The sequence below is a fragment of the Phyllobates terribilis genome, unplaced genomic scaffold, assembly GCF_046119375.1.
Source record: "Phyllobates terribilis strain yellow unplaced genomic scaffold, ASM4611937v1 Scaffold_7__3_contigs__length_470593459, whole genome shotgun sequence".
Taxonomy (NCBI): domain Eukaryota; kingdom Metazoa; phylum Chordata; class Amphibia; order Anura; family Dendrobatidae; genus Phyllobates; species Phyllobates terribilis.
Genome location: NW_027362767.1, coordinates 182,122,854 through 182,147,544, shown reverse-complemented (window position 1 = coordinate 182,147,544; position 24,691 = coordinate 182,122,854). Strand labels below are relative to the sequence as shown.

Here is a 24,691-nt window from a genome sequence, read left to right as displayed (position 1 = left end):
AGACTAGATTTATATACAGGAAAGCCAGGGCCATATCTCAGGAATGGAAAGGCGCAGGAACAAAGGAAAAACATCGCCGGATTCAGGAGAACAGCGGCATTTACATTACTAATCCTGTGTATGTACACAGTGACTCCACCAGCAGAATGGTGAGTGCAGCTCTGGAGTATAATACAGGATGTAACTTAGGATCAGTAATGTAATGTATGTACACAGTGACTGCACCAGCAGAATAGTGAGTGCAGCTCTGTAGTATAACACAGGATGTAACTCAGGATCAGTACAGGATCAGTAATGTAATGTATGTACACAGTGACTGCACCAGCAGAATAGTGAGTGCAGCTCTGGAGTATAATACAGGATGTAACTCAGGATCAGTACAGGATCAGTAATGTAATGTATGTACACAGTGACTGCACCAGCAGAATAGTGAGTGCAGCTCTGTAGTATAACACAGGATGTAACTCAGGATCAGCACAGGATCAGTAATGTAATGTATGTACACAGTGACTGCACCAGCAGAATAGTGAGTGCACCTCTGGAGTATAATACAGGATGTAACTCAGGATCAGTAATGTAATGTATGTACACAGTGACTGCACCAGCAGAATAGTGAGTGCTGCTCTGGAGTATAATACAGGATGTAACTCAGGATCAGTAATGTAATGTATGTACACAGTGACTGCACAAGCAGAATAGTGAGTGCAGCTCTGGAGTATAATACAGGATGTAACTCAGGATCAGTACAGGATCAGTAATGTAATGTATGTACACAGTGACTGCACCAGCAGAATAGTGAGTGCAGCTCTGAAGTATAATACAGGATGTAACTCAGGATCAGTAATGTAATGTATGTACACAGTGACTGCACCAGCAGAATAGTGAGTGCAGCTCTGGAGTATAATACAGGATGTAACTCAGGATCAGTAATGTAATGTATGTACACAGTGACAGCACCAGTAAAATAGTGAGTGCAGCTCTTGACTATAATACAGGAGGCAGCAAAATAGTGAGTGCAGCTGTGGAGTATAATACAGGAGGTAACAGGGTTAGTTCCAGCAGAATAGTGAGTGCTGCTCTGGACTGCACCATGTCTTGCTCTGGTCCGCCAGTTATGTTATTGTTGCTAATGATGGTAAGGGGCACTGCTGACAATATATCCTACATCCATGGCCCAAGCATAAAAAATACCCAGGTTTGAGCAGAGCTTTAGGAGTAGGTGTGTGTGTCCATGGCACCCAGCTTTGATAGTCCTACTAGGACCACCGCCATTCTCGACACAACTAGCCATTACAGTAGAAATGAGGGACACTTTGTAAGTTTTAGCATATCAGGTTCGAAGGAATGATTTTTATTTGTACATAGCAGATAAACACTTTACTCCGGCTATTGGAGCAAGCTCTGATCGCAGACGTTAAACCCCGTGTTGCTATGAACATCAACCACAGCATCTAAGGGGGTTAAACAGAGGAAGAAACTCCCTTGTCTTCCTCAGTGTTAATGAAGCCCTTAAAATTGTTGTCTTCTTCATGTACAGATGTATAAAAAAAATCTAACATTGTGCTATATATATATATATATAATAATAAAATTGGAGTTCTCTCCAAATACCTCTTACAGAATGGTAGTTGAATGCACAGTGGTGTTTTCGGGGGCTGCTTTGCCCTTTGTGCTCTTAACACTGTTGTGGCTAATTTTCTGTATATTTGTAAGAAATTGTTGTTCAAAAGGATTGACTGCAATAATTCGGATGGTATCGACAAGTCACTATAAATCCATTATGTGCCTTTATTGGTTCATATTGTCCTGGATGTCGATTTGTTGATATCACTACTGAAAAACTTGTGCTATATGTAGATTACGCTCTAAAAGAAGCTGATGGAAAAGGACCTCCAGTCTGATAGTCATTGCTAAGCTGGACATACCTAACCCTATTGTTTAAGTCCATTGAGCCATACATCTAAGGGAAAATACTCAGCATTTGATGGCTTTAGTTTTTAATTTAAGTAAGAAAATATAATTTTGGTAATTCATTTTTTAATGCCTTGTTTCTCGTAGGAAGGACCAGGAGAGTTAGGAGGTGGGGTTTGAGTTAGGTGAAGTAATCAAATTCTAGTTTCTGGGACGTCTGGAAACATTCTATTCAATCCAGACAATTTATTTCTACCCCTCTAAAAAGAAATTGTCTTTAGTTAATCATTTTAGTAGGGAAACCTAACTTGGGTAATGAATTTCTTTCTGTCTTGCTCCTCGTGGGCGGGACTGGGTGTTAAAACTTCTATTTAACACAAAGAGGTTTTTTAACATGGAACATTTTCTTGCTTATTGCTTTTAGAATCCTGCTGCGATATCAATACAGCAGTATAGGTCCAGTATTGAAAGACATCTAACTAACCAAAATATCATATATATTTGTAACACTCCAGACACTTGATTCCACAACTAAGGAGCAAATAAGTCAAATACATTTATGAAATTTCTGTAAAGTCTAAAGACATTGGTTTCAGCCCAGACAATTTCTTTCTCCGCCTCTCTATACAAATTGGCTTTAGGTCATAATTTAAGTACAAAAATAACATTTGAGAATGAATATCTTAATGCCTTGTTCCTCATAGGAAGTACTGGCAGAGTTAGGAGGAGGGGTTTGAGTCCAGAAAGTTAGGTGAAGTAATCAAAATCGAGTTTCATAGGAAGTCTGGAAACCGTGGATTCCATCCAAACAATTTGTTTCTCTCCCTCTAGAAAGAAGTTAACTTTGCTTAATAATTTAAGTAGGGAAATATAACATGGGTACTGAATTCTTTTCTGCCTTGTTCCTTGCGGGCAGGATGTGGACAGTTAGGAGGTGGGGTTTGAGTCCAGAAAGTTAGGTGAGGTAATCTAAATCTAGTTTCTGGGAAGTCTTGAGAAATTGGATTCAATCCAGACAATTTCTCGCTGTACCTCTAGTGAGAAACTGACATTAAATAATAATTTAAGAAAGGAAATCTAACTTGGGTAATGTTTTTTTATCTGTCTCATTCCTCATGGGTGGTACAGGGAGGGTTAGGAGTTGGGTGGTACAGGGAGGGTTAGGAGTTGGGTGGTACAGGGAGGGTTAGGAGTTGGGGTTTAAGTCCTGAGAATTAGATGAAGCAACCAAAATCTAACACATCTTCCTAATACTCCAGACGTCTGATCCAAAACAAGTAGTATATGTCATTGCTGGGAAGTCTGGAGTGGATTCAATCCAGCCAATATTTCTCTCTCCACCTGTATAGAGTAATTGACTTTCAATAATAATATAAGAAGGGAAATCCAACTTGGGAATTGAATTTCCCGTTCCTTGTGGGCCGGACTGAGAGTATTAAGAGGTGGTGTTTGAGTCCAGAGACTTTAATAAAGTAATCAAAAACTAACACCCTTTTCTAACAATCCATACATATAATCTAGCAATCGAGGACCAAGAAGAAAAAATAACACATGGAACTGAAGGTAGAAAGCAAAAAACTATCTGTTTTCTGGGAAGTCGGTAGACCTTATATTCAATCCAAATTATCTCCATTTCAACTTTTGGAGAGAAATTGGCATTAATTATTAATTTAAGACAGGAAATCTAACTTTGGTGATGAATTTCTTTCGGCTTCATTCCTAGTGGTCAAAATCTCACTTGGGAAATACATTTCTTTCTGCCTCGTTCCTCATGGGCAGGACTGGGATGGTTAGGAGGTGGAGTTTAAGTCCAGAGACTTAGATAAGGTAAATTTACTGTAAGTAAATAATAAATGTAAATCTACTGTACCTGGAAACTCCTTGGCCAAGTAAGATGCTTTAGGGCACTCTTCAATTCAATATTCTAGAAAATATAGATAACTCTAGAGTAAATAAATAACAAAAAATATTTTTTTCTCTCCAAAATGTTATTCTAAAATTCCCATGCAATTATATGATGTAAATTCATATCTAAACCATCCAGACGACCACTTTCTACATACCCCAATGAGGTATGTAAGGTGGAATCCCTCACTACTAGGTGGAGACACTCCAAAAAGTGTTGTAAACCACATATTACATTTTGGCTATTCATATATTTGATATTACTGGCAGCTGCCAAACCTATGAGACTTCCCTTTCAGCTAGTCTTCTCCATCTACCCCCTTAAAATGTTCATTTGGCTCCAACAATCAGATATGTTGTTTGTTTTTTTTGGAGGATAGTGATAAGCACCTACCAAACATGTCAGATCTATCTCTCAAATTTACTTGATAGAAGACATTTTGTGATGGTTTAAAGTGCCTACATACATTAAATGTAAGTTCCTAATGTGCATGGGGTGTCCTGTCTCTTCCAAAAAGGCAGTTGTCGAAGAAACAATGGAAGATTTGTCAGTGGCTTATTTCTATTTCCCTTCTGAAAGTAACACAAGTGTGTATATGGGGAAGTCCACAGGAACATCAAAGTGACCTTCAAAAGTCATGATGATGGCAGGAGGCCAGAAGAACCTAAAACCTCATCACTCCAGGACCCACGTAAGTAGGATTTTGGAGGATTGGAGACTGAGCCTAACTTATTATTAACATAGTACCTTTTAAAAATATTTTAGGAAGCAAGGTGCACAATCATCATCTCTGCCAAGAAAAGTGGATTTTGAAAGACCTTTAGTCTTGATGATACTTTAGATTGTCTATTACTGAGAAGTGAATTATATTGGCTTTTGGGATGAATGAAGTTGTCTGCTACTCCGGCATTGTGCATTTCATTAAGTGCCTGACAGAGGTTGCAAATCCATCAAAGATGGATGGAAACAATCGAACACTGGAAACCATCCGTTTAGCTAATGAAATTAAAAAGAGTAACGACATATCGAGTCAATGCTGAACTGGACATTTAATTTCCCGTTCTCCGACATAAGGGCAGTGATTTAGGTGATGATTATTGTTCCTCCTGACAGCTATTACTTTAGTTGCCTTCAGATTTACAGGCCCACGAAGCAGCAGGACGATGTTCAACAAGAAGAACGTCCCACCAAGACGACTGTTGTGCTCAACCATCACGTCCTATTGATCCTCCCACATAGAGTTTGGGATGTCCTTGTAGGGATCCATTATAAGCCTGGCACAACGGACTATCATCATGGCCAAGAAGACACAGAGGAGCAAGAATAAGGCAATGGCAAATCCTTTATCCACATCCACGAGGGGTAGTAAGGTGGGATCATCCATCTTATGGGCCTTTGTATTCTTCTCATCTGCTTAAAGGGGAAAAGACCTAGATGGGGGGAAAAAACATAATTAATGATGATTTTGTTTCATAATGTGTCTTTATCCCATATTTGAAAACCCTTTTCTGACATTCACGACCCCATCATTAAACAAAAGAGTGTCTCACTCTCTAAGCAGGACCAAATACATTTGTCCATTGCTCTAAAATTCCATTAATTTCAATGAGCACCATGTAATACTGTATTTCTCATGTGGTGGCGATGTTGGGGGAATTAACCACTTCGCGCCAGAGCCTGTTTTTGCCTTCGTGACCGGGCCAATTTTTTCAATTCTGACCACTGCCAGTTTATGAAGTAATTACCCTGGAACGCTTCAACGTATTCCCCTGATTCTGAGATTGTTTTTTCGTGACATATTGTACTTCATGATAGTGGTAAAATTTCTTCGATATCACTTGCGTTTATTTGTGAAAAAATCGGAAATTTGGCGAAAATTTTGAAAATTTTGCAATTTTCAAACTTTGAATTTTCATGCCCTTAAATCAGAGAGATATGTCACACAAAATAGTTAATAAATAACATTTCCCACATGTCTACTTTACATCAGCACAATTTTGGAACCCAAATTTTTTTTTGTTAGGGAGCTATAAGGGTTAAAAGTTGACCAGCGATTTCTCATTTTTCCAACAAAATTTACAAAAACATTTTTTTAGGGACCACATCATATTTGAAGTCACTTTGAGGGGTCTTTATGACAGAAAATACCCAAAAGTGACACCATTCTAAAAACTGCACCCCTCAAGGTGCTCAAAACCACATTCAAGAACTTTATTAACCCTTCAGGTGCTTCACAGGAATTTTTGGAATGTGGAAGAAAAAAATTAACATTTAACTTTTTTCACAAAAATGTTACTTTAGACCCAATTTTTTTATTTTCACAGGGGTAACATGAAAAAATGGACCCCAAATTTTTTTGTGCAATTTCTCTTGAGCGTGCTGATACCCCATATGTGAGGGAAAACCACTGTTTGGGCGCACGGCAGGGTTCGGAAGGGAAGGAGCGCCATTAGACTTTTTGAATGTAAAATTTGTCTGAATAATTAGCGGACGCCATGTTGCGTTTGGAGAGCTCCTGATGTGCCTAAACAGTGGAAACCCCCCACAAGTGACACCATTTTGGAAACTAGACCCCTTAGGGAACTTATCTAGATGTGTGGTGAGCACCTTGAACCCCAAGGTGCTTCACAGAAGTTTATAATATTGAGCTGTAAAAATAAAATTTTCACATTTTTCCCTCAAAAAATGTTTTTCATTCCCTAATTTTGTATTATCATAAGGGTAACAGGATAAATTGCACCATGAAATTTGTTGTGCAATTTCTCCTGAACACGCTGATACCCCATATGTGGAGGCAAATTACTGTTTGGGCACATGGCAGGGTTTGAAAGGGAAGGAGCGCCATTTGACTTTTTGAATGTAAAATTTGTTTGAATAATTAGCAGACGCCATGTCACATTTGGAGAGCCCCTAATGTGCCTAAACAGTGGAAACCCCCCACAAGTGCCACCATTTTGGAAACTATACCCCTTAGGGAACTTATCTAGATGTGTGGTGAGCACCTTGCACCCCCAGCTGCTTCACAGAAGTTTATAATATTGAGCCGTAAAAATAAAATTTTCACATTTTTCCCATAAAAAATGTTTTTCATTCCCTAATTTTGCATTATCATAAGGGTAACAGGATAAATTGCACCATGAAATTTGTTGTACAATTTCTCCTGAGTACGCCGATACCCCATATGTGGGGGAAAACCACTGCTTTGGTGTACGGCAGGGTTCGGAAGAGAAAGAAGCGCTATGTTGGCTGGGATAGGCAGCAGACACCATGTCACATTTGAAGAGTCGCTGACATGCCAAAACAGCAGAAACCCCCACAAGTGACCCCATTTTGTAAACTACACCTCTCAAGGAATTCATCTAGGGAAGTAGTGAGTATTTTTTAATTTTTAAATTTATACCATTGGGCAGTGAAAAAAGCATAATTATATTTTTACCACAAAAAAATGTTTTACCCTCAGATTTTACATTTTCACACAGGGCAATGGGTAAAAATGGTGCCGAAATGTGTCACACAATTTCTTCTAAAAGTGTCAATACCCCATATGTGGCTGTATCGTACCACTTAGCCATACGGTGAGATTTGAGGGGGAAGGAGCGCTATTTGACAATTGGAGAACAAATTATTGTAGAATAGGCATTTGGATTTGGGAGCACAAAATTTTCTGAATTTCTTTTGGGGGGCAAGGACCATTTTGCTTTTCCAGAGCCTTTCTGCTACCAGTAACTTGGAACTCCCTTATATTTTTAACAGATGATGGACCTGAGTGGGGACTAGCTTTTTTTGAGGACTGAGTTGAAGCTTTTATTGGGAACATTTTACGTAACATTTATCCGGTGCTCTAGGCTGAGCACTTACATCGGGGTTTCCATCTAAATTTCCAAGTGATGTAATTCAGATGAAACCCCTCCAGGATCCATTCACTATAATGAGGCAGCAGAGTTACTCTGGACTCCGTCTGGCCTCTGTTTAGTGGTGTCCTTTTTTTCAGAAGTGCACAAAACTGTGGCCAACCGCACTTTTATGCACGCCTAAAACAAATGACACCGTGGGATCCCAGGCTAGACGGCATCCACAGTGGCCTATATCTGCCTCATTACAGGGAATCTTCCGTCATGGGTTCTGGCTGAATCACGTATTTCAGAGATTTACACGGAAACTCTGGTGTAAGTGCTCAGCGCAGAGCACAGGATAAATGTGGGCAGAGCCTTACTGGGATCTTTGGGAGACATAATAAACAAATCAGTAGCAGGTGAATAATATTTGTTTTATTTATTTTTTATGCCGTTCCTAGTGTGATATAACTGATTAGATTACTTTATTCTTCGGGTCGGTGCGATTACAGAGATACCAGATTTATATCGGGTTTTTATGACTGACAGCTGTCACACACTAAAATACGCTTTTTTTTGCAAAATCTAGTTTTTGCATCACCATATTTTGAGAGCTATAATTTTTCCATATTTCGGCCGATAGAGTCATGTGACGGCTTGTTTTTTGCAGGACGAGTTGAAATTTTTATTGGAACCATTTTTGGGCACGTGACATTTTTTGATCGCTTTCTATTCCGTTTTTTGGGAGGTAAAGTTAACAAAAACAAACACTTCAGGAATTGTTTTTTGAGGTTTTTTTTATGCCATTCTGCGTGTGGTAAAAGTGATCAGGCAGCGTTATTCTTCGGGTCAGTACGTTTACAGCGATACTACACTTACTGTATTTTTTTTATGTTTTGGCGCTTTTACACAATAAAACAATTTTATAGAAAAAAAATATTTTTTTTGCATTGCTTTATTCTGAGCGCTATAACTTTTTTATTTTTCGGCTGATGGAGCTGTATGGCGGCTTTTTTTTGCGGAACAAGATGACGTTTTCAGTGGTACCATTTTTATTTCTATTCTGCTTTTTGATCGCATTTTTTTCCACTTTTTGTTTGGCGATATGATGAAAAAGCATATTTTTTTGCTCCGTTTTTTATTTATTTTTATTACGGTGTGCACAGAAGGAGTTAATTAGTGTGACAGTTTTATAGCTCGGGTTGTTTCGGACGCGGCGATACCAAATATGTGTACTTTTTTTGGTTTTGTAATAATTTACGGATTTATTGGTTTAATATTTTATTTATTTATTTTTATTTATTTTGTGATTTTTTTTTTAATAGTTTAAAAACTTTTTTTTAACTTTTTTTTACATTTTTACTTAGTCCCTGTATGGGACATTAATTTTTATTTTTCTGATCACTGATCTCATGTAATGTAATACACATATATTACATTATATGAGATCTTCACTGACTGTTTCAGTCAGAGTCTCCTGTCTGGTATCAGCTACATACAGGCTGAAGACAGACAGGAAGGACACCATATATGGCAGAGCTGGAGGCGGTCATGTGACCTCCAGCTGCCATAGCAACCCCAGGTCCTCAAACGAAACGGAGGTCTTCGGAGGTAAGTAAGACGACCCCCTCTCTTCCTGTTGTCTCCTATATGCCGCGATCACTATAGATCACAGCATATAGAAGACAGCAAAGGGTTAACATCACTGGGACCTGATGTAATCAGGTCCCGATGATGTACCCTGTCAGAGCTAACGCTCTGCACCGGAATCGCAGTGCTTGCAGGACCCTGGGGGTCCTGAGCACTGCGAGACCACCCACCGTTTTTAAACGTCGGCACTGCACAGAGCCCGGCAAGCGCCGACGTTTATCTACAGTGGGCGGTCGGGAACCGGTTAAACACTCACTGTCCAATTTTACTGCAGATCACAGCTGATTACTGGGAGTTCCAGCAAGGGAAAAACTGATTTTGCTAATTTTGCAATTTTAGTGCTGGAACCCCTAAAAGGGGACTCTGTAGAGACCCTTGTTTAATGGAGCGGGAGCGTGCATACTCAGCCTCAATACAATTTATTGTCAATGGGATTGCCGGAAATAGCGGCGCGCTGTACTTGGCTTTCTTCACCACGTTCTCCGGTAGTCTCATAGACAATGAAAGTAGTAGAGGTTGAGCATCATAAGAGCTCCGATCTAAGGGTCCAGGATTGTTGGAGAACCGACCACTGGGGCCTCCCAGCGATCAGCAAGTTATACATAATCCTGTGGATAGAATCGCAGGTTCAAGTTCCCAAGGGAATTAAAAATTATAGTGAAAGTTGCCCCCTGTGATCACCAGGCCCCATACACCAGTAAGGGCAGGTCATTTTTACCACACAATGAAGGCAATAAAAACTAAATGAATAAAAATAATGGCGGAATTGAGGTTTTTTTTCACCATTTCACCTCATTTGGACTTTTTGCTTCCTGTTTTTCATTACATTATATGGTAACTTGGATAGTAAATTTCAAATCTACAACTTGTCCCACAAAGAAAAAAAAAATCCTCATACGGCTATGTCGATAGTAAAAAAAAGTTACGGATTTTGGAAGATGGGGAGGAAAAGAAATAAAAGTGCAAAAATAAAGAAATGATGGTTGGTATTCTCTGTTACACATTTTCATTATGGGATCAAAGCTTTAGTTTACTCCGTAGCTTTGATTAACAACGTCTGGAATATTTTTACATGATTGGCCTATGATAACTATTAAAAAAAAAGGCTAATAGGATTCTCGGGGGCATGTCTTCAGACTACTTTGCCTAATTACTGTGAGAGCAATGCCCACTTGATAAATACCTTTGTCTATAGTATTTGATGCAGTTTTTTACCATCAAATTCTTCAAAATGGTGCACGTAGGTGTCACGCAAGGTGTGGGAAAGGCCAAGTGGTTTGTGGTTTTGTCTTTGAATTCGCAGCAGGTCTAATGGCAGATCCTCTGAGCGACACTGATACTATTTTTTAAACAAAGGGGATTAACTTAGCTTCAGCAGACTCCAGAGGAGTAACGCCAACTGTCCTCCAAGGGCACCAGAGAAGACGCTAGCCGACTGCTATGCTCCAAGCCTATACATAGAGGTATCACTGGCGATTGCCTGGAGCAAACTCAGGGTTTTTAACTCCCATGCAAGGGTGTGTCAATCAGCAGCAAAGAGGAGGTCGCCGCTGGGTCTTAAAGGAGGAATGATTAAGAAGGTGTCTGCAATGCCAAGCGCAGTGACCTTCTACAGCTAGATCCAGACCGACTGTCTATTACACCTGACACACCCGTGACAGTACCCCCCCTTTCTACAAGTGGCCTCCGGACACTCAGGACCAGGTTTCTCAGGATAAGAGGTGTGAAATGTACAAACCAACCTGGGGGCATTCACCTCTGATGCTGAAACCCACATCCTTTCCTCTGGACCATAACCCTTCAAGTGCACCAAGTATTGTAGGGAACGACACTGGAGATGAGAATCTACAATCTTCGAAATCTGAAACTCCAAATTACCATCAGCCATGATTGGGGGTGGCGGTAGGGGAGAGGACTCAAGAGGTTCAAAATATTGCTTGAGCAGAGAAAAAGGACAGTTGCACCCTCAGTCGAGAACAGAATGCTTTCCAGAACTTGGAAACAAACTGGGTCCCCCGATCTGATACCACATTGGAGGGAACTCTGTGAAGCTTCACGATCTCACTTATAAACACCTGAGTAAGAGTTTGGGCATTCGGAAGTGCCAGTAATGCGACGAAGTTAACCATTTTACTGAAGCCATCTACAACCATCAAAACCACAGTTTTGCCTGCAGATACTGGTAGGTCAGTAATAAAATCCATGGACAAGTGTGTTCATGGCCTACTAGGAATAGGTAGTGGAAGCAGAGGACCAGACGGACGGGTGTGCGATACTTTAGAGAGTGCGCAAATACTACACACAGATACGTGTGCAACCCCGGCCACCAAAAACGACGGGAAAGGAGGTCCGCAGTTGCCTTTTTACCTGGATGACCAGCAAGCACAGAGTTGTGATGTTCCCTAATTACTTTATGGTGCAGATTAGATGGTACAAATAACCTTCCTGTAGGGCAGGAGGCAGAGGCGTCCCCCTGAGCCTCCAACACCTCACCCTCCAGTTCAGGGTGCAATGCCGAAATGACTACCCCCTTCTGCAAAATCGGGGCAGGGTTCTCATGGTCACAACCACCAGTGAAGCTCTGGGAAAACAGATCAGCCTTGACGTTTTTGAACCCTGGACGGAAAGTGACAACAAAATTGAACCTAATAATAAACAGGGACCATCTAGCTTGCCTAGGGTTGAGACGTTTACCCGATTGAAGATATGACAGGTTATTATGGTCCATGATAAACAGTAATTGGATGGACAGCACCCTCCAACCAATGTCGCCATTCTTCGAACGCCAATTTAATCGCCAAATGCTCCCTATCACCCACTTCATAATTTCTCTCAGCCGAAGATAATTTCTTAGAAAAGAAAGCGCATGGATGCCATTTACCAGGGGATGGACCCTGAGACAACACAGCCCCATCCCCCACTTCTGACGCATCAACTTCCACAATAAAGGATTAGGAAACATCAGGTTGACTGATTATAGGTGCTGTGGCAAAACAGCTCTTTAGGGAGGACAAAGCCAGCAGGGCGGCATCCCATCATTTAGAAAGATCAGACCCCTTCCTTGTCATGTCAGTGAGGGGTTTCACAATTACCGAATAATTTGGGATAAATTTCCGATAAAAATTAGTAAAGCCCAGAAAACACTGTAAAGCCTTCAGGTTCTCGGGACAGTCCCAATCAAGGACTGCACGGATCTTCTCCGGATCCATTTGAAAACCCGAAGATGACAACAAGTACCCCAAAAACTGCACCTCCTAACAGCGAAAACACACTTTCTAGTTTGACATATAATTTGTTATCCTTTAATATATGAAGCATCTGTTTAACATGCCCCCGATGTGTCTCAAAATCAGGTGAGTAAACCAAAATATCATCCAGACAGACCTCCACAAACCTCCCCACCAAATGATGGAAAATATCATTAATGAAATGTTGGAATACCGCAGGTGCATTGGTCAAGCCAGAAAGTATAACCAGACTCTCGAAATTACCTTCCGGGTATTGAACGCTGTCTTCCATTCGTCCCCTTCCCTGATTCTAACCAGATTGTAGGCTCCCCGTAAATCCAACTTGGAGAATACCTTAGTTCCCACAACCTGGCTGAACAAATCTGGAATCAGAGGAAGAGGGTATGGATCACGGATGGTAATTTGATTTAACTCCTGGAAATCTAAACAGGGACGTAGACCGCCATCTAATTTCTTCACGAAGAAGAACCCTGCTGCCACGGGCAAAGATGAGGGTCTGATATGTCCCTTCTCCAGACTTTCCGCAATGAAATTCTTCATGGCTTGTCTCTCAGGGCCAGAAAGGTAATACAGTCTGGACTTGGGTAGTTTAGCTCCGGGGGTCAGGTTAATAGGACAGTCATATGCACGAATATGTTATTTGAGTGTCCCCTTTATTTTTTAAGCAGTGTATATATATATAAAAAATAAAGGGAACACTCAAATAACACATCCTAGATCTGAATGAATGAAATATTCTCATTGAATACTTTGTTCTGTACAAAGCTGAATGTGCTGACAACAAAATCACACACAAATCATCAATGGAAATCACATTTATTAACCAATGGAGGCCTGGATTTGGAGTCACCCCCAAAATTAAAGTGGAAAAATACACTACAGGCTGATCCAACTTTGATGTAATGTCCTTAAAACAAGTCAAAATGAGTCTCAGTATTGTGTGTGGCCTCCACGTGCCTGTATGACCTCCCTACAATGCCTGGGCATGCTCCTGATGAGGCTGAGTATTGTGTGTGGCCTCCACGTGCCTGTATGACCTCCCTACAATGCCTGGGCATGCTCCTGATGAGGTTCAGTATTGTGTGTGGCCTCCACGTGCCTGTATGACCTCCCTACAACGCCTGGGCATGCTCCTGATGAGGCTGAGTATTGTGTGTGGCCTCCACGTGCCTGTATGACCTCCCTACAACGCCTGGGCATGCTCCTGATGAGGCTGAGTATTGTGTGTGGCCTCCACGTGCCTGTATGACCTCCCTACAGCGCCTGGGCATGCTCCTGATGAGGTTGTATGTGGCCTCCACGTGCCTGTATGACCTCCCTACAACGCCTGGGCATGCTCCTGATGAGGCTCAGTATTGTGTGTGGCCTCCACGTGTCTGTATGACCTCCCTCCAACGCCTGGACATGCTCCTGATGAGGTTGCGGATGGTCTCCTGTGGGATCTCCTCCCAGACCTGGACTAAAGCATCCGCCAACTCCTGGACAGTCTGTGATGCAACGTGACGTTGGTGGATGGAGCGAGACATGATGTCCCAGATATGCTCAATCGGATTCAGGTCTGGGGAACGGGCGGGCCAGTCCATAGCTTCAATGCCTTCATCTTGCAGGAACTGCTGACACACTCCAGCCACATGAGGTCCGGCATTGTCCTGCATTAGGAGGAACCCAGGGTCAACCGCACCAGCATATGGTCTCACAAGGGGTCTGAGGATCTCATCTTGGTACCTAATGGCAGTCAGGCTACCTCTGGCGAGCACATGGAGGGCTGTGCGGCCCTCCAAAGAAATGTCACCCCACACCATTACTGACCCACTGCCAAACCGGTCATGCTGAAGGATGTTGCAGGCAGTAGATCGCTCTCCACGGCATCTCCAGACTCTGTCACGTCTGTCTCATGTGCTCAGTGTGAACTTGCTTTCATCTGTGAAGAGCACAGGGCGCCAGTGGCGACTTTGCCAATCCTGGTGTTCTGTGGCAAATGCCAAGAGTCCTGCACGGTGTTGAGCTGTGAGCACAACCCCCATCTGTGGACGTTGGGCCCTCATACCACCCTCATGGAGTCGGTTTCTAACCGTTTGTGCAGACACATGCACATTTGTGGCCTGCTGGAGGTCATTTTGCAGGGCTCTGGCAGTGCCCCTCCTATTCCTCCTAACACAAAGGCGGAGGTAGCGGTCCTGCTGCTGGGTTGTTGCCCTCCTACGGCCCCCTCCACATCTCCTCATGTACTGGCCTGTCTCCTGGTAGTGCCTCCAGCCTCTAGACACTATGCTGACAGACACAGCAAACCTTCTTGCCACAGCTCGCATTGATGTGCCATCCTGGATGAGCTGCACTACCTGAGCAACTTCTGTGGGTTGTAGACTCTGTCTCATGCTACCACGAGTGTGAAAGCACAACCAACATTCAAAAGTGACCAAAACATCAGCCAGAAAGCATTGGTACTGAGATGTGGTCTGTGGTCCCCACCTGCAGAACCACTCCTTTATTGAGGGTGTCTTGATAATTGCCAATAATTTCCATCTATTGTCTATTCCATTTGCACAACAGCATGTGAAATTGATTGTCAATCAGTGTTGCTTCCTAAGTGGACAGTTTGATTTCACAGAAGTTTGATTTACTTGGAGTTATATTCTGTTGTTTAAGTGTTCCCTTTATTTTTTTGAGCAGTATATATATATATATATATATATATATATATATATATATAGCCCAGTAAGGCTTGATCTTGCTCCGTGAGGCTTATGTAGGCAGCTCCCAGCTGAGCTCCTGAGGTCTCATCTCCGCCTGGATAAATGAGGCAGCCATCAGATGAATAACCTTTACTGGCGCAGACTGTGACAAGTGACCTTCTATTGACCTTCATGGTTCACGGCTACCCAATCCTATTAAATGGTGGCCTTGCTGCAAACGTACAGGACAGAAATGCAGAATTCAGCTACAAGTCTGCTGCCTTTGCTATTTTGCTTTTTTTTATGCCTGTGAGATTTACTTTAAAGGGAATTTTTTAACATTTTGGCACCACCCTGCCCGGAGAGCGTTGGCACAGCTGGTGTAGGGAAATGGATACCTGCAGAGAATCTTAGGGAAATTCAGAACACTGGGTTAGTAATGAGTATTTTAAAGGGACAGGGAAAGTAGCTCCAGCTACAGTGTGACGACTTACAGTTTCACGTATCTCAGCTTCCTGGCTTAATTTGTAATAGTGTATGGCTTAAATAACCAGTTTTATAGTATGATCACATTGAACATGCAAGGCACTGGTCATTTTGTATGGTGGATTACATTTTAATCAATCCATGGGCAAGCTGGAAAGTAAAGGAAAGAAAGTTGCAGCACCTATAGTGCTGGCAAAATGCTAATGAGGAGGCTCTGCCCACTGAAAATGAGAAGATGAGAATCTGGACTGTTCCTAGACATATTAGACTGGTATGTGCACCAAAAACATGTTTAGCATGTTGAGGAGGAAGCGAGAAGCATGGCCATGTTTTTTTCTCTGGTTTTCAGTGACTGATGACTCATCTTTAACCTATCCAATCCTGCTGATTTATATTGGGATAAGCGTGGATGATAAATTTCACAGCTGCACATGGTCAATCCATGTGGCAGGATAGCTGCAGAAGCAATGCAAGCTGGGAAGTGAGGTATAAAAAGTCACAGCACCTATAATGCTGGCAGTATGCTAATGAGGTGACACTGTTCACTAAAAATGAGAAAATCGTAAGTTACAGAGCACGGATATGGCAGCTACACATGTTCAATCCATTTTGCAAAACAGCTGCAGGAGCAATGCAAACTGGAAAGTGAGAGAAAAGAGGTTCTAGCATCTATAGTGCTGGTAGGATACTGATGCATGAGTGCTTGGCAAGTTAAATAGCATGCAAATCTAGATAGTTCATGTACACATTAGACTGTCTAGACAGAGCACCAAAAGCATTTCTACATTGTTGAGGGGATGAGAGCAGCAAGTACATGCTTTCTTTTCTCTGGTTTGGGGTAAGTGATGATTCTGCTTTATCCTGTCCAATCGTACTGGTGAAAGAGATCTGTATATAGCTGTATACTGCCCCGGCTGGAACAGCTGGGGAGCATGCATCAGTAATGTAGGAAATATACCTACAGGGACATTTATATCAGGGAGCAGGGAAGAAGTGAACATCAGATGGTACTGAGCACAACAGAAGAGACACATGAAAAGAATTTATGATGAGTGCGCTCAGGTGATCAGGACGATTTCACTGCTGTTATTTTCATAGACATTGAAATCAGACTTTGGGCAATGGCTGGATAAGAGGTTTTCTTACTGTTTGGTGCCATTTTCAAAATATTGTTTTGTGGATAGGATTTTAAAGAGGACCTGACAAAAGGACAAAAAAATGGCCAGTTTTTGTTCTTATTTTATTCCCACTGATCCCCTGAATATTTATATCTTTTATTTTTTTAAATCCGCCATACGGTTCCAGAGATGTGAGCCTTGTCGTGGTTCACAGGCTCCTCAGGGGCGTGTCTTTAGGCTCTGCACCATAAAAATTTGCATAACGGGAGCATTTAATAAAAAGGTCCATATCTCTGGAACCATATGGCGGATTTTTAAAAAGAAAAAAGCAAAATACTCAGGAGAGAGGTAGGAATTTAAAAAAAAAAACAGTAAGCACTTTTGATCAGAGCAAAGGTCGTCGATAAGTGTTTGTTTTATATTGCATTATGACAGTATTGCACACAAGCGTTTGTATATGTATTTTATAATGCTATGACTGAAATGATATTGAGAGCCCCTTCCTTCTCTTGTGACGTCATCTGATAAGAGAATCGATCACATTGCAATTCCCGAGACTTCAATTTGATGAAGCATAAGTTATGATTTTGAAAGACATTTTGCTACCGGTCAGGTATGACTATATGGGTGGCATCAAGAGTGGATACTGATAGCTAAGGGCCCCTGTGCAGGAGGGACACTGTGCAGGAGGGACACTGTGCAAGAGGGACACTGTGCAAGAGGGACACTGTGCAAGAGGGACACTGTGCAAGAGGGACACTGTGCAAGAGGGACACTGTGCAGGAAGGACACTGTGCAAGACGGACACTGTGCAAGAGGGACACTGTGCAAGAGGGACACTGTGCAAGAGGGACACTGTGCAGGAAGGACACTGTGCAGGAAGGACACTGTGCAGGAGGGACACTGTGCAGGAGGGACACTGTGCAGGAGGGACACTGTGCAGGAGGGACACTGTGCAAGAGGGACACTGTGCAGGAGGGACACTGTGCAAGAGGGACACTGCAGGAGGGACACTGCAGGAGGGACACTGTGCAAGAGGGACACTGTGCAAGAGGGACACTGTGCAGGAGGGACACTGTGCAAGAGGGACACTGTGCAGGAGGGACACTGTGCAGGAGGGACACTGTGCAAGAGGGACACTGTGCAAGAGGGACACTGTGCAGGAGGGACACTGTGCAGGAGGGACACTGTGCAGGAGGGACACCGTGCAGGAGGGACACCGTGCAGGAGGGACGCCGTGCAGGAGGGACGCCGTGCAGGAGGGACACCGTGCAGGAGGGACACCGTGCAGGAGGGACACTGTGCAAGAGGGACACTGTGCAAGAGGGACACTGTGCAGGAGGGACACTGTGCAGGAGAGACACTGTGCAAGAGGGACACTGTGCAAGAGGGACACTGTGCAAGAGGGACACTGTGCAGGAGGGACACTGTGCAAGAGGGACACTGTGCAAGAGGGACACTGTGCAGGAGGGACACTGTGCAGGAGGGATACTGTGCAGGATGTTTGTTTGGGCCTCCCCTCCATCCTGCCCCACCTGCATATTACACACACAAAACACATTAGAGACACATATACACACAAATATATAAAAATAGCACATGCAAATACATTACACACATATACTCTATACATAGCACACACATATGACGCGCCCCTGGGCCTGCTGCGTCGCGCGGCATCGCGCGCACGGGGGAGCTTACCCGGATCCGGATCAGATGGGGGTAGTAGTCTCGTGGCGGTGACCCGGTCCGTGCCCAGGGAGTCAAGCTGAGCGGCAGTGTCTTGAATAGTAGGGTGTTGTACGACTAAGCCACCCGTTGAATGCAGCTTTAGGGCTGCTGCTGCAGGACAGTCCGCTGAGGCCGGTGATATGGTTGTGCAGCGTAGATGGTATAACCCCCAACGGGAGGGGTACGGCCTCAGGGCAGCAAGAGTAGATGATGGTGGTAGCGATGGTGCAGCAAGAAAGCTCAGAGACATGTGATGCAGTTTCAGGGTTTTTACTCACAGGTGTCGCCCCGGTCACTCCGGCCTTGAGTGACCACCCGAGTCGTGCTGCGTCCACCAGGTGTGGGACTCGGCCAACCCCCAGGCAGTTCCTGAGCTCCCCTCTCTTCCTTCCTACTGGCCGTTCCCACCAGGGACCCACCTTTGTCCGGCTCCCTCGGGCCTCTTGGTGGTAAAACCTTCTCTGGCTTTCCTGACCCTATTCGTGGTATGCCTTCCTGGTGAGTGTGGTGAGGGTCATGCCAAAGCTTGACCACGACCTCCGGTTCCTGGTTAAGGATATCTTGCCTCTGCCAGCTTGGGATCCGGTACCCGTTTCTGCCAACCCTTCACCCGTTCACTTGTGGGATCTCAGGGTTCCCTCTTGTCCTGCGTCTCTGGGCCTTTCTTCCTCCTCCTCTCTGCTTCAGGCCTGGCCCTGGAGCTGGGCCCAGCCGGAGCCACAGCTCCCTGTCAGCCCTCCTGGCTGAACTCTCTGAACAGACCTGGACTCTCTCTGTCCTAAGATGGTGCCCACCTTATATACTCCCTCTATGTGTGAGCCCAGGTGACTAGCACCCAATGGGCTCCTACTTCTATGCCCAGAGTCCCTCCCCTATCTGCCCCTACACTACTGGGATGTTCCTCCCCCCTCCACTCCAGCCAGGGACAGACGCTATCGTACCTGCACATCTACTTGGTGGGAGTACCGTTGTTCTGTCCCCCGGAAATGGGGTGAGTGTAGTGCATGCAGCTAGCTGAGCTCAGTCCCACACTCCATCCTTACCCGGGAGTGGAATACCACACCTCTGGTTCGAGGTGCAATACCCCTGTAGCAGCAGAGTCCTCGGGGTGCTACATATACACACAGCATATATAAAATACTCACATGTATATACACTGCTCAAAAAAATAAAGGTAACACTCAAATAACCCATCCTAGATCTGAATGAATGAAATATTCTCATTGAATACTTTGTTCTGTACAAAGCTGAATGTGCTGACAACAAAATCACACAAAAATCATCAATGGAAATCACATTTATTAACCAATGGAGGCCTGGATTTGGAGTCACCCCCAAAATTAAAGTGGAAAAACACACTACAGGCTGATCCAACTTTAATGTAATGTCCTTAAAACAAGTCAAAATGAGGCTGAGTATTGTGTGTGGTCTCCACGTGCCTGTATGACCTCCCTACAACGCCTGGGCATGCTCCTGATGAGGCTGAGTATTGTGTGTGGCCTCCACGTGCCTGTATGACCTCCCTACAACGCCTGGGCATGCTCCTGATGAGGCTGAGTATTGTGTGTGGCCTCCACGTGCCTGTATGACCTACCTACAACGCTTGGGCATGCTCCTGATGAGGCTGAGTATTGTGTGTGGCCTCCACGTGCCTGTATGACCTCCCTACAACGCCTGGGCATGCTCCTGATGAGGCTGAGTATTGTGTGTGGCCTCCACGTGCCTGTATCACCTCCCTACAACGCCTGGGCATGCTCCTGATGAGGCTGAGTATTGTGTGTGGCCTCCACGTGCCTGTATGACCTCCCTACAACGCCTGGGCATGCTCCTGATGAGGCTCAGTATTGTGTGTGGCCTCCACGTGCCTATATGACCTCCCTACAACGCCTGGGCATGCTCCTGATGAGGCTGAGTATTGTGTGTGGCCTCCACGTGCCTGTATGACCTCCCTACAATGCCTGGGCATGCTCCTGATGAGGCTCAGTATTGTGTGTGGCCTCCACGTGCCTGTATGACCTCCCTACAACGCCTGGGCATGCTCCTGATGAGGCTGAGTATTGTGTGTGGCCTCCACGTGCCTGTATGACCTCCCTACAACGCCTGGGCATGCTCCTGATGAGTCTGAGCATTGTGTGTGGCCTCCACGTGCCTGTATGACCTCCCTACAACGCCTGGGCATGCTCCTGATGAGGCTCAGTATTGTGTGTGGCCTCCACGTGCCTGTATGACCTCCCTACAACGCCTGGGCATGCTCCTGATGAGGCTCAGTATTGTGTGTGGCCTCCACGTGCCTGTATGACCTCCCTACAACGCCTGGGCATGCTCCTGATGAGGTTGAGTATTGTGTGTGGCCTCCACGTGCCTGTATGACCTCCCTACAACGCCTGGGCATGCTCCTGATGAGGCTGAGTATTGTGTGTGGCCTCCACGTGCCTGTATGACCTCCCTACAATGCCTGGGCATGCTCCTGATGAGGCTGAGTATTGTGTGTGGCCTCCACGTGCCTGTATGACCTCCCTACAACGCCTGGGCATGCTCCTGATGAGGCTCAGTATGGTGTGTGGCCTCCACGTGCCTGTATGACCTCCCTACAACGCCTGGGCATGCTCCTGATGAGGCTGAGTATTGTGTGTGGCCTCCACGTGCCTGTATGACCTACCTACAACGCTTGGGCATGCTCCTGATGAGGCTGAGTATTGTGTGTGGCCTCCACGTGCCTGTATGACCTCCCTACAACGCCTGGGCATGCTCCTGATGAGGCTGAGTATTGTGTGTGGCCTCCACGTGCCTGTATGACCTCCCTACAATGCCTGGGCATGCTCCTGATGAGGCTCAGTATTGTGTGTGGCCTCCACATGCCTATATGACCTCCCTACAACGCCTGGGCATGCTCCTGATGAGGCTGAGTATTGTGTGTGGCCTCCACGTGCCTGTATGACCTCCCTACAACGCCTGGGCATGCTCCTGATGAGGCTGAGTATTGTGTGTGGCCTCCACGTGCCTGTATGACCTCCCTACAACGCCTGGGCATGCTCCTGATGAGGCTCAGTATTGTGTGTGGCCTCCACATGCCTGTATGACCTCCCTACAACGCCTGGGCATGCTCCTGATGAGGTTGAGTATTGTGTGTGGCCTCCACGTGCCTGTATGACCTCCCTACAACGCCTGGGCATGCTCCTGATGAGGCTGAGTATTGTATGTGGCCTCCACGTGCCTGTATGACCTCCCTACAACACCTGGACATGCTCCTGATGAGGTTGCGGATGGTCTCCTGTGGGATCTCCTCCCAGACCTGGACTAAAGCATCCGCCAACGACTGGACAGTCTGTGGTGCAACGTGACGTTGGTGGATGGAGCGAGACATGATGTCCCAGATGTGCTCAATCGGATTCAGATCTGGGGAAGGGGCGGGCCAGTCCATAGCTTCAATGCCTTCATGCGGGCAACACGGTGGCGCAGTGGTTAGCACTGCAGCCTTGCAGCGCTCGGGTCCTGGGTTCAAATCCCACCAAGGACAACATCTGCAAGGAGTTTGTATGTTCTCCCCGTGTTTGCGTGGGTTTCCTCTGGGTTCTCCGGTTTCCTCCCACACTCCAAAGACATACTGATAGGGAATCTAGATTGAGAGCCCCGACAGGGACAGCGACGATAATGTATGTAAAGCGCTGCGGAATATGTTAGCGCTATATAAAAATAAAAGATTGTTATTATTATTATCTTGCAGGAACTGCTGACACACTCCAGCCACATGAGGTCTGGCATTGTCCTGCATTAGGAGGAACCCAGGGCCAACTGCACCAGCATATGGTCTCACAAGGGGTCTGAGGATCTCATCTCGGTACCTAATGGCAGTCAGGCTACCTCTGGCGAGCACATGGAGGGCTGTGCGGCCCTCCAAAGAAATGCCACCCCACACCATTACTGACCCACTGCCAAACCGGTCATGCTGAAGGATGTTGCAGGCAGCAGATCGCTCTCCACGGCGTCTCCAGACTCTGTCACGTCTGTCACATGTGCTCAGTGTGAACCTGCTTTCATCTGTGAAGAGCACAGGGCGCCAGTGGAGACTTTGCCAATCCTGGTGTTCTGTGGCAAATGCCAAGTGTCCTGCACGGTGTTGGGCTGTGAGCACAACCCCCATCTGTGGACGTCGGGCCCTCATACCACCCTCATGGAGTCGGTTCCTAACCGTTTGTGCAGACACATGCACATTTGTGGCCTGCTGGAGGTCATTTTGCAGGGCTCTGGCAGTGCTCCTCCTGTTCCTCCTTGCACAAAGGCGGAGGTAGCGGTCCTGCTGCTGGGTTGTTGCCCTCCTACGGCCCCCTCCACATCTCTTGGTGTACTGGCCTGTCTCCTGGTAGCGCCTCTGGGCACTACGCTGACAGACACAGCAAACCTTCTTGCCACAGCTCGCATTGATGTGCCATCCTGGATGAGCTGCACTACCTGAGCAACTTCTGTGGGTTGTAGAGTCAGTCTCATGCTACCACGAGTGTGAAAGCACAGCCAAAATTCAAAAGTAACCGAAACATCAGCCAGAAAGCATTGGTACTGAGATGTGGCCTGTGGTCCCCACCTACAGAACCACTCCTTTATTGAGGGTGTCTTGATAATTGCCAATAATTTCCATGTATTGTCTATTTCATTTGCACAACAGCATGTGAAATTGATTGTCAATCAGTGTTGCTTCCTAAGTGGACAGTTTGATTTCACAGAAGTTTGATTTACTTGGAGTTATATTCTGTTGTTTAAGTGTTCCCTGTATTTTTTTGAGCAGTGTACATAACACGTGTTTATATACATTGCAGACATAACACACATACACATAGTAAACACCTGTACAGATTATGCACAAATATACACATTAAAAAGGACCAGTCACCAGGTCAAAAGTATCCAGTTTTGCTCTTATTTTATTCCCACTGTTCCCTGAGTTTTTCAGTTTTTGTTTTTCTAAAATCCGCCATACGGTTACAGAGATATAGTTTTTTTTTATTTAGTGATAATTTTTATGCTCTTTTAAAGGGTAATTATGCAGAGAATCCTAGAGACACGCCCCCGAGGATCCATGTAGCCACACCCCTGAGGAACCAGGTAGCTATGCCCCGAGGATCCATGAAGCCACGCCCTGATGATCCAGGTAGCCATGTCTCGGAGGATCCAGGTAGCCACACCCCGGTGATTCAGGTAGACACGCCCCAAGGATTGCGGTAGCCACGCCCCAAGGATTGCGGTAGCCACGCCCCAAGGATCCAGGTAGCCACACCCCTTAGTAAAAACCATAAAAATTAGCAGTAAATAAAAGGCCCATATCTCTGGCTCCCGATGGCAGATTTAGCTCTTATTGAAGTGAATGGAAGCTGAGCTTCAGTTTTCGGCAATGGCCACTACACAACATACGGAGCTTTGTAGTTTTGGCCCCGAATACTGTGTGCTCGCAGCAATTAATCGGCGAGGATGTTGGTCCCTGTGCAGCTGGACCAGTTATATAGGCTGAATATCCGCTCCTGGACTGTTTTGTCTCTGTCAACACAAGGAAACTACAAATCCCAGCATGCTTGGAAGTGAAAGGATAATAAGAGGAGCAATAAGTTTCACTAATAAACCTTTGGTCACCTGGATCTGTCCGTGTACATATTGTGTAATTGGCTGTACGCTAACGTTCTCTGTGCATACACGCTTCAGCTATACATCTCATTATGGTGACCGGACCGGGCTTTCTAGGAAGTTTGCCAGATATTTTCAAAGTGACATTACTTCTGATTTAATGTATATTAGATTGTCAGGATTACAGATAGAGGGCAGGATGTCGGCCACCCAATGCACTGGAACATTAACTCAGCAAGTACTGTATGTACTTTTTTTTTTTTTTTTAAAGGGATTATCCAGTCTTTTAAAATTAATGGTCTATCCATAGGCTAGGACATCAAAATTAGATTGATGGGGGTCCGACTCTTGGCACCTCACCGATCAGCAGTGCAAGATTTGCAGCCTTGTTTCATGTACTTGGCTGCCAGCCTCCTGGATCTGGTACGGTTTATTAAAAAAAAAAAACATCTTGGAAATTCCCTTTAAAGGGTCCTGTCACTTGCTATAAATATGTAATGTTTGTACTTGTTGTAAATGCCGCTGT

The 24,691-nt window shown here is 44.9% G+C and overlaps 1 protein-coding gene across 3 annotated transcripts in view; it reads right to left on the bottom strand.

Moving 5' to 3' along the window:
* Positions 1-655: 655 nt before the first annotated feature.
* The window catches only part of LOC141153050 (cortexin domain-containing 1 protein-like), a 43,909-nt gene continuing 19,873 nt past the window's right edge, over positions 656-24,691 (bottom strand). For all 3 annotated transcript variants that reach the window (XM_073637728.1, XM_073637729.1, XM_073637730.1), the window contains exon 2: positions 656-5,247. In XM_073637728.1, coding sequence (XP_073493829.1) covers positions 5,037-5,201 — 165 coding nt within the window. In that variant the 5' untranslated portion in view covers positions 5,202-5,247 and the 3' untranslated portion in view covers positions 656-5,036. The remainder of the gene's footprint in view (positions 5,248-24,691) is intronic.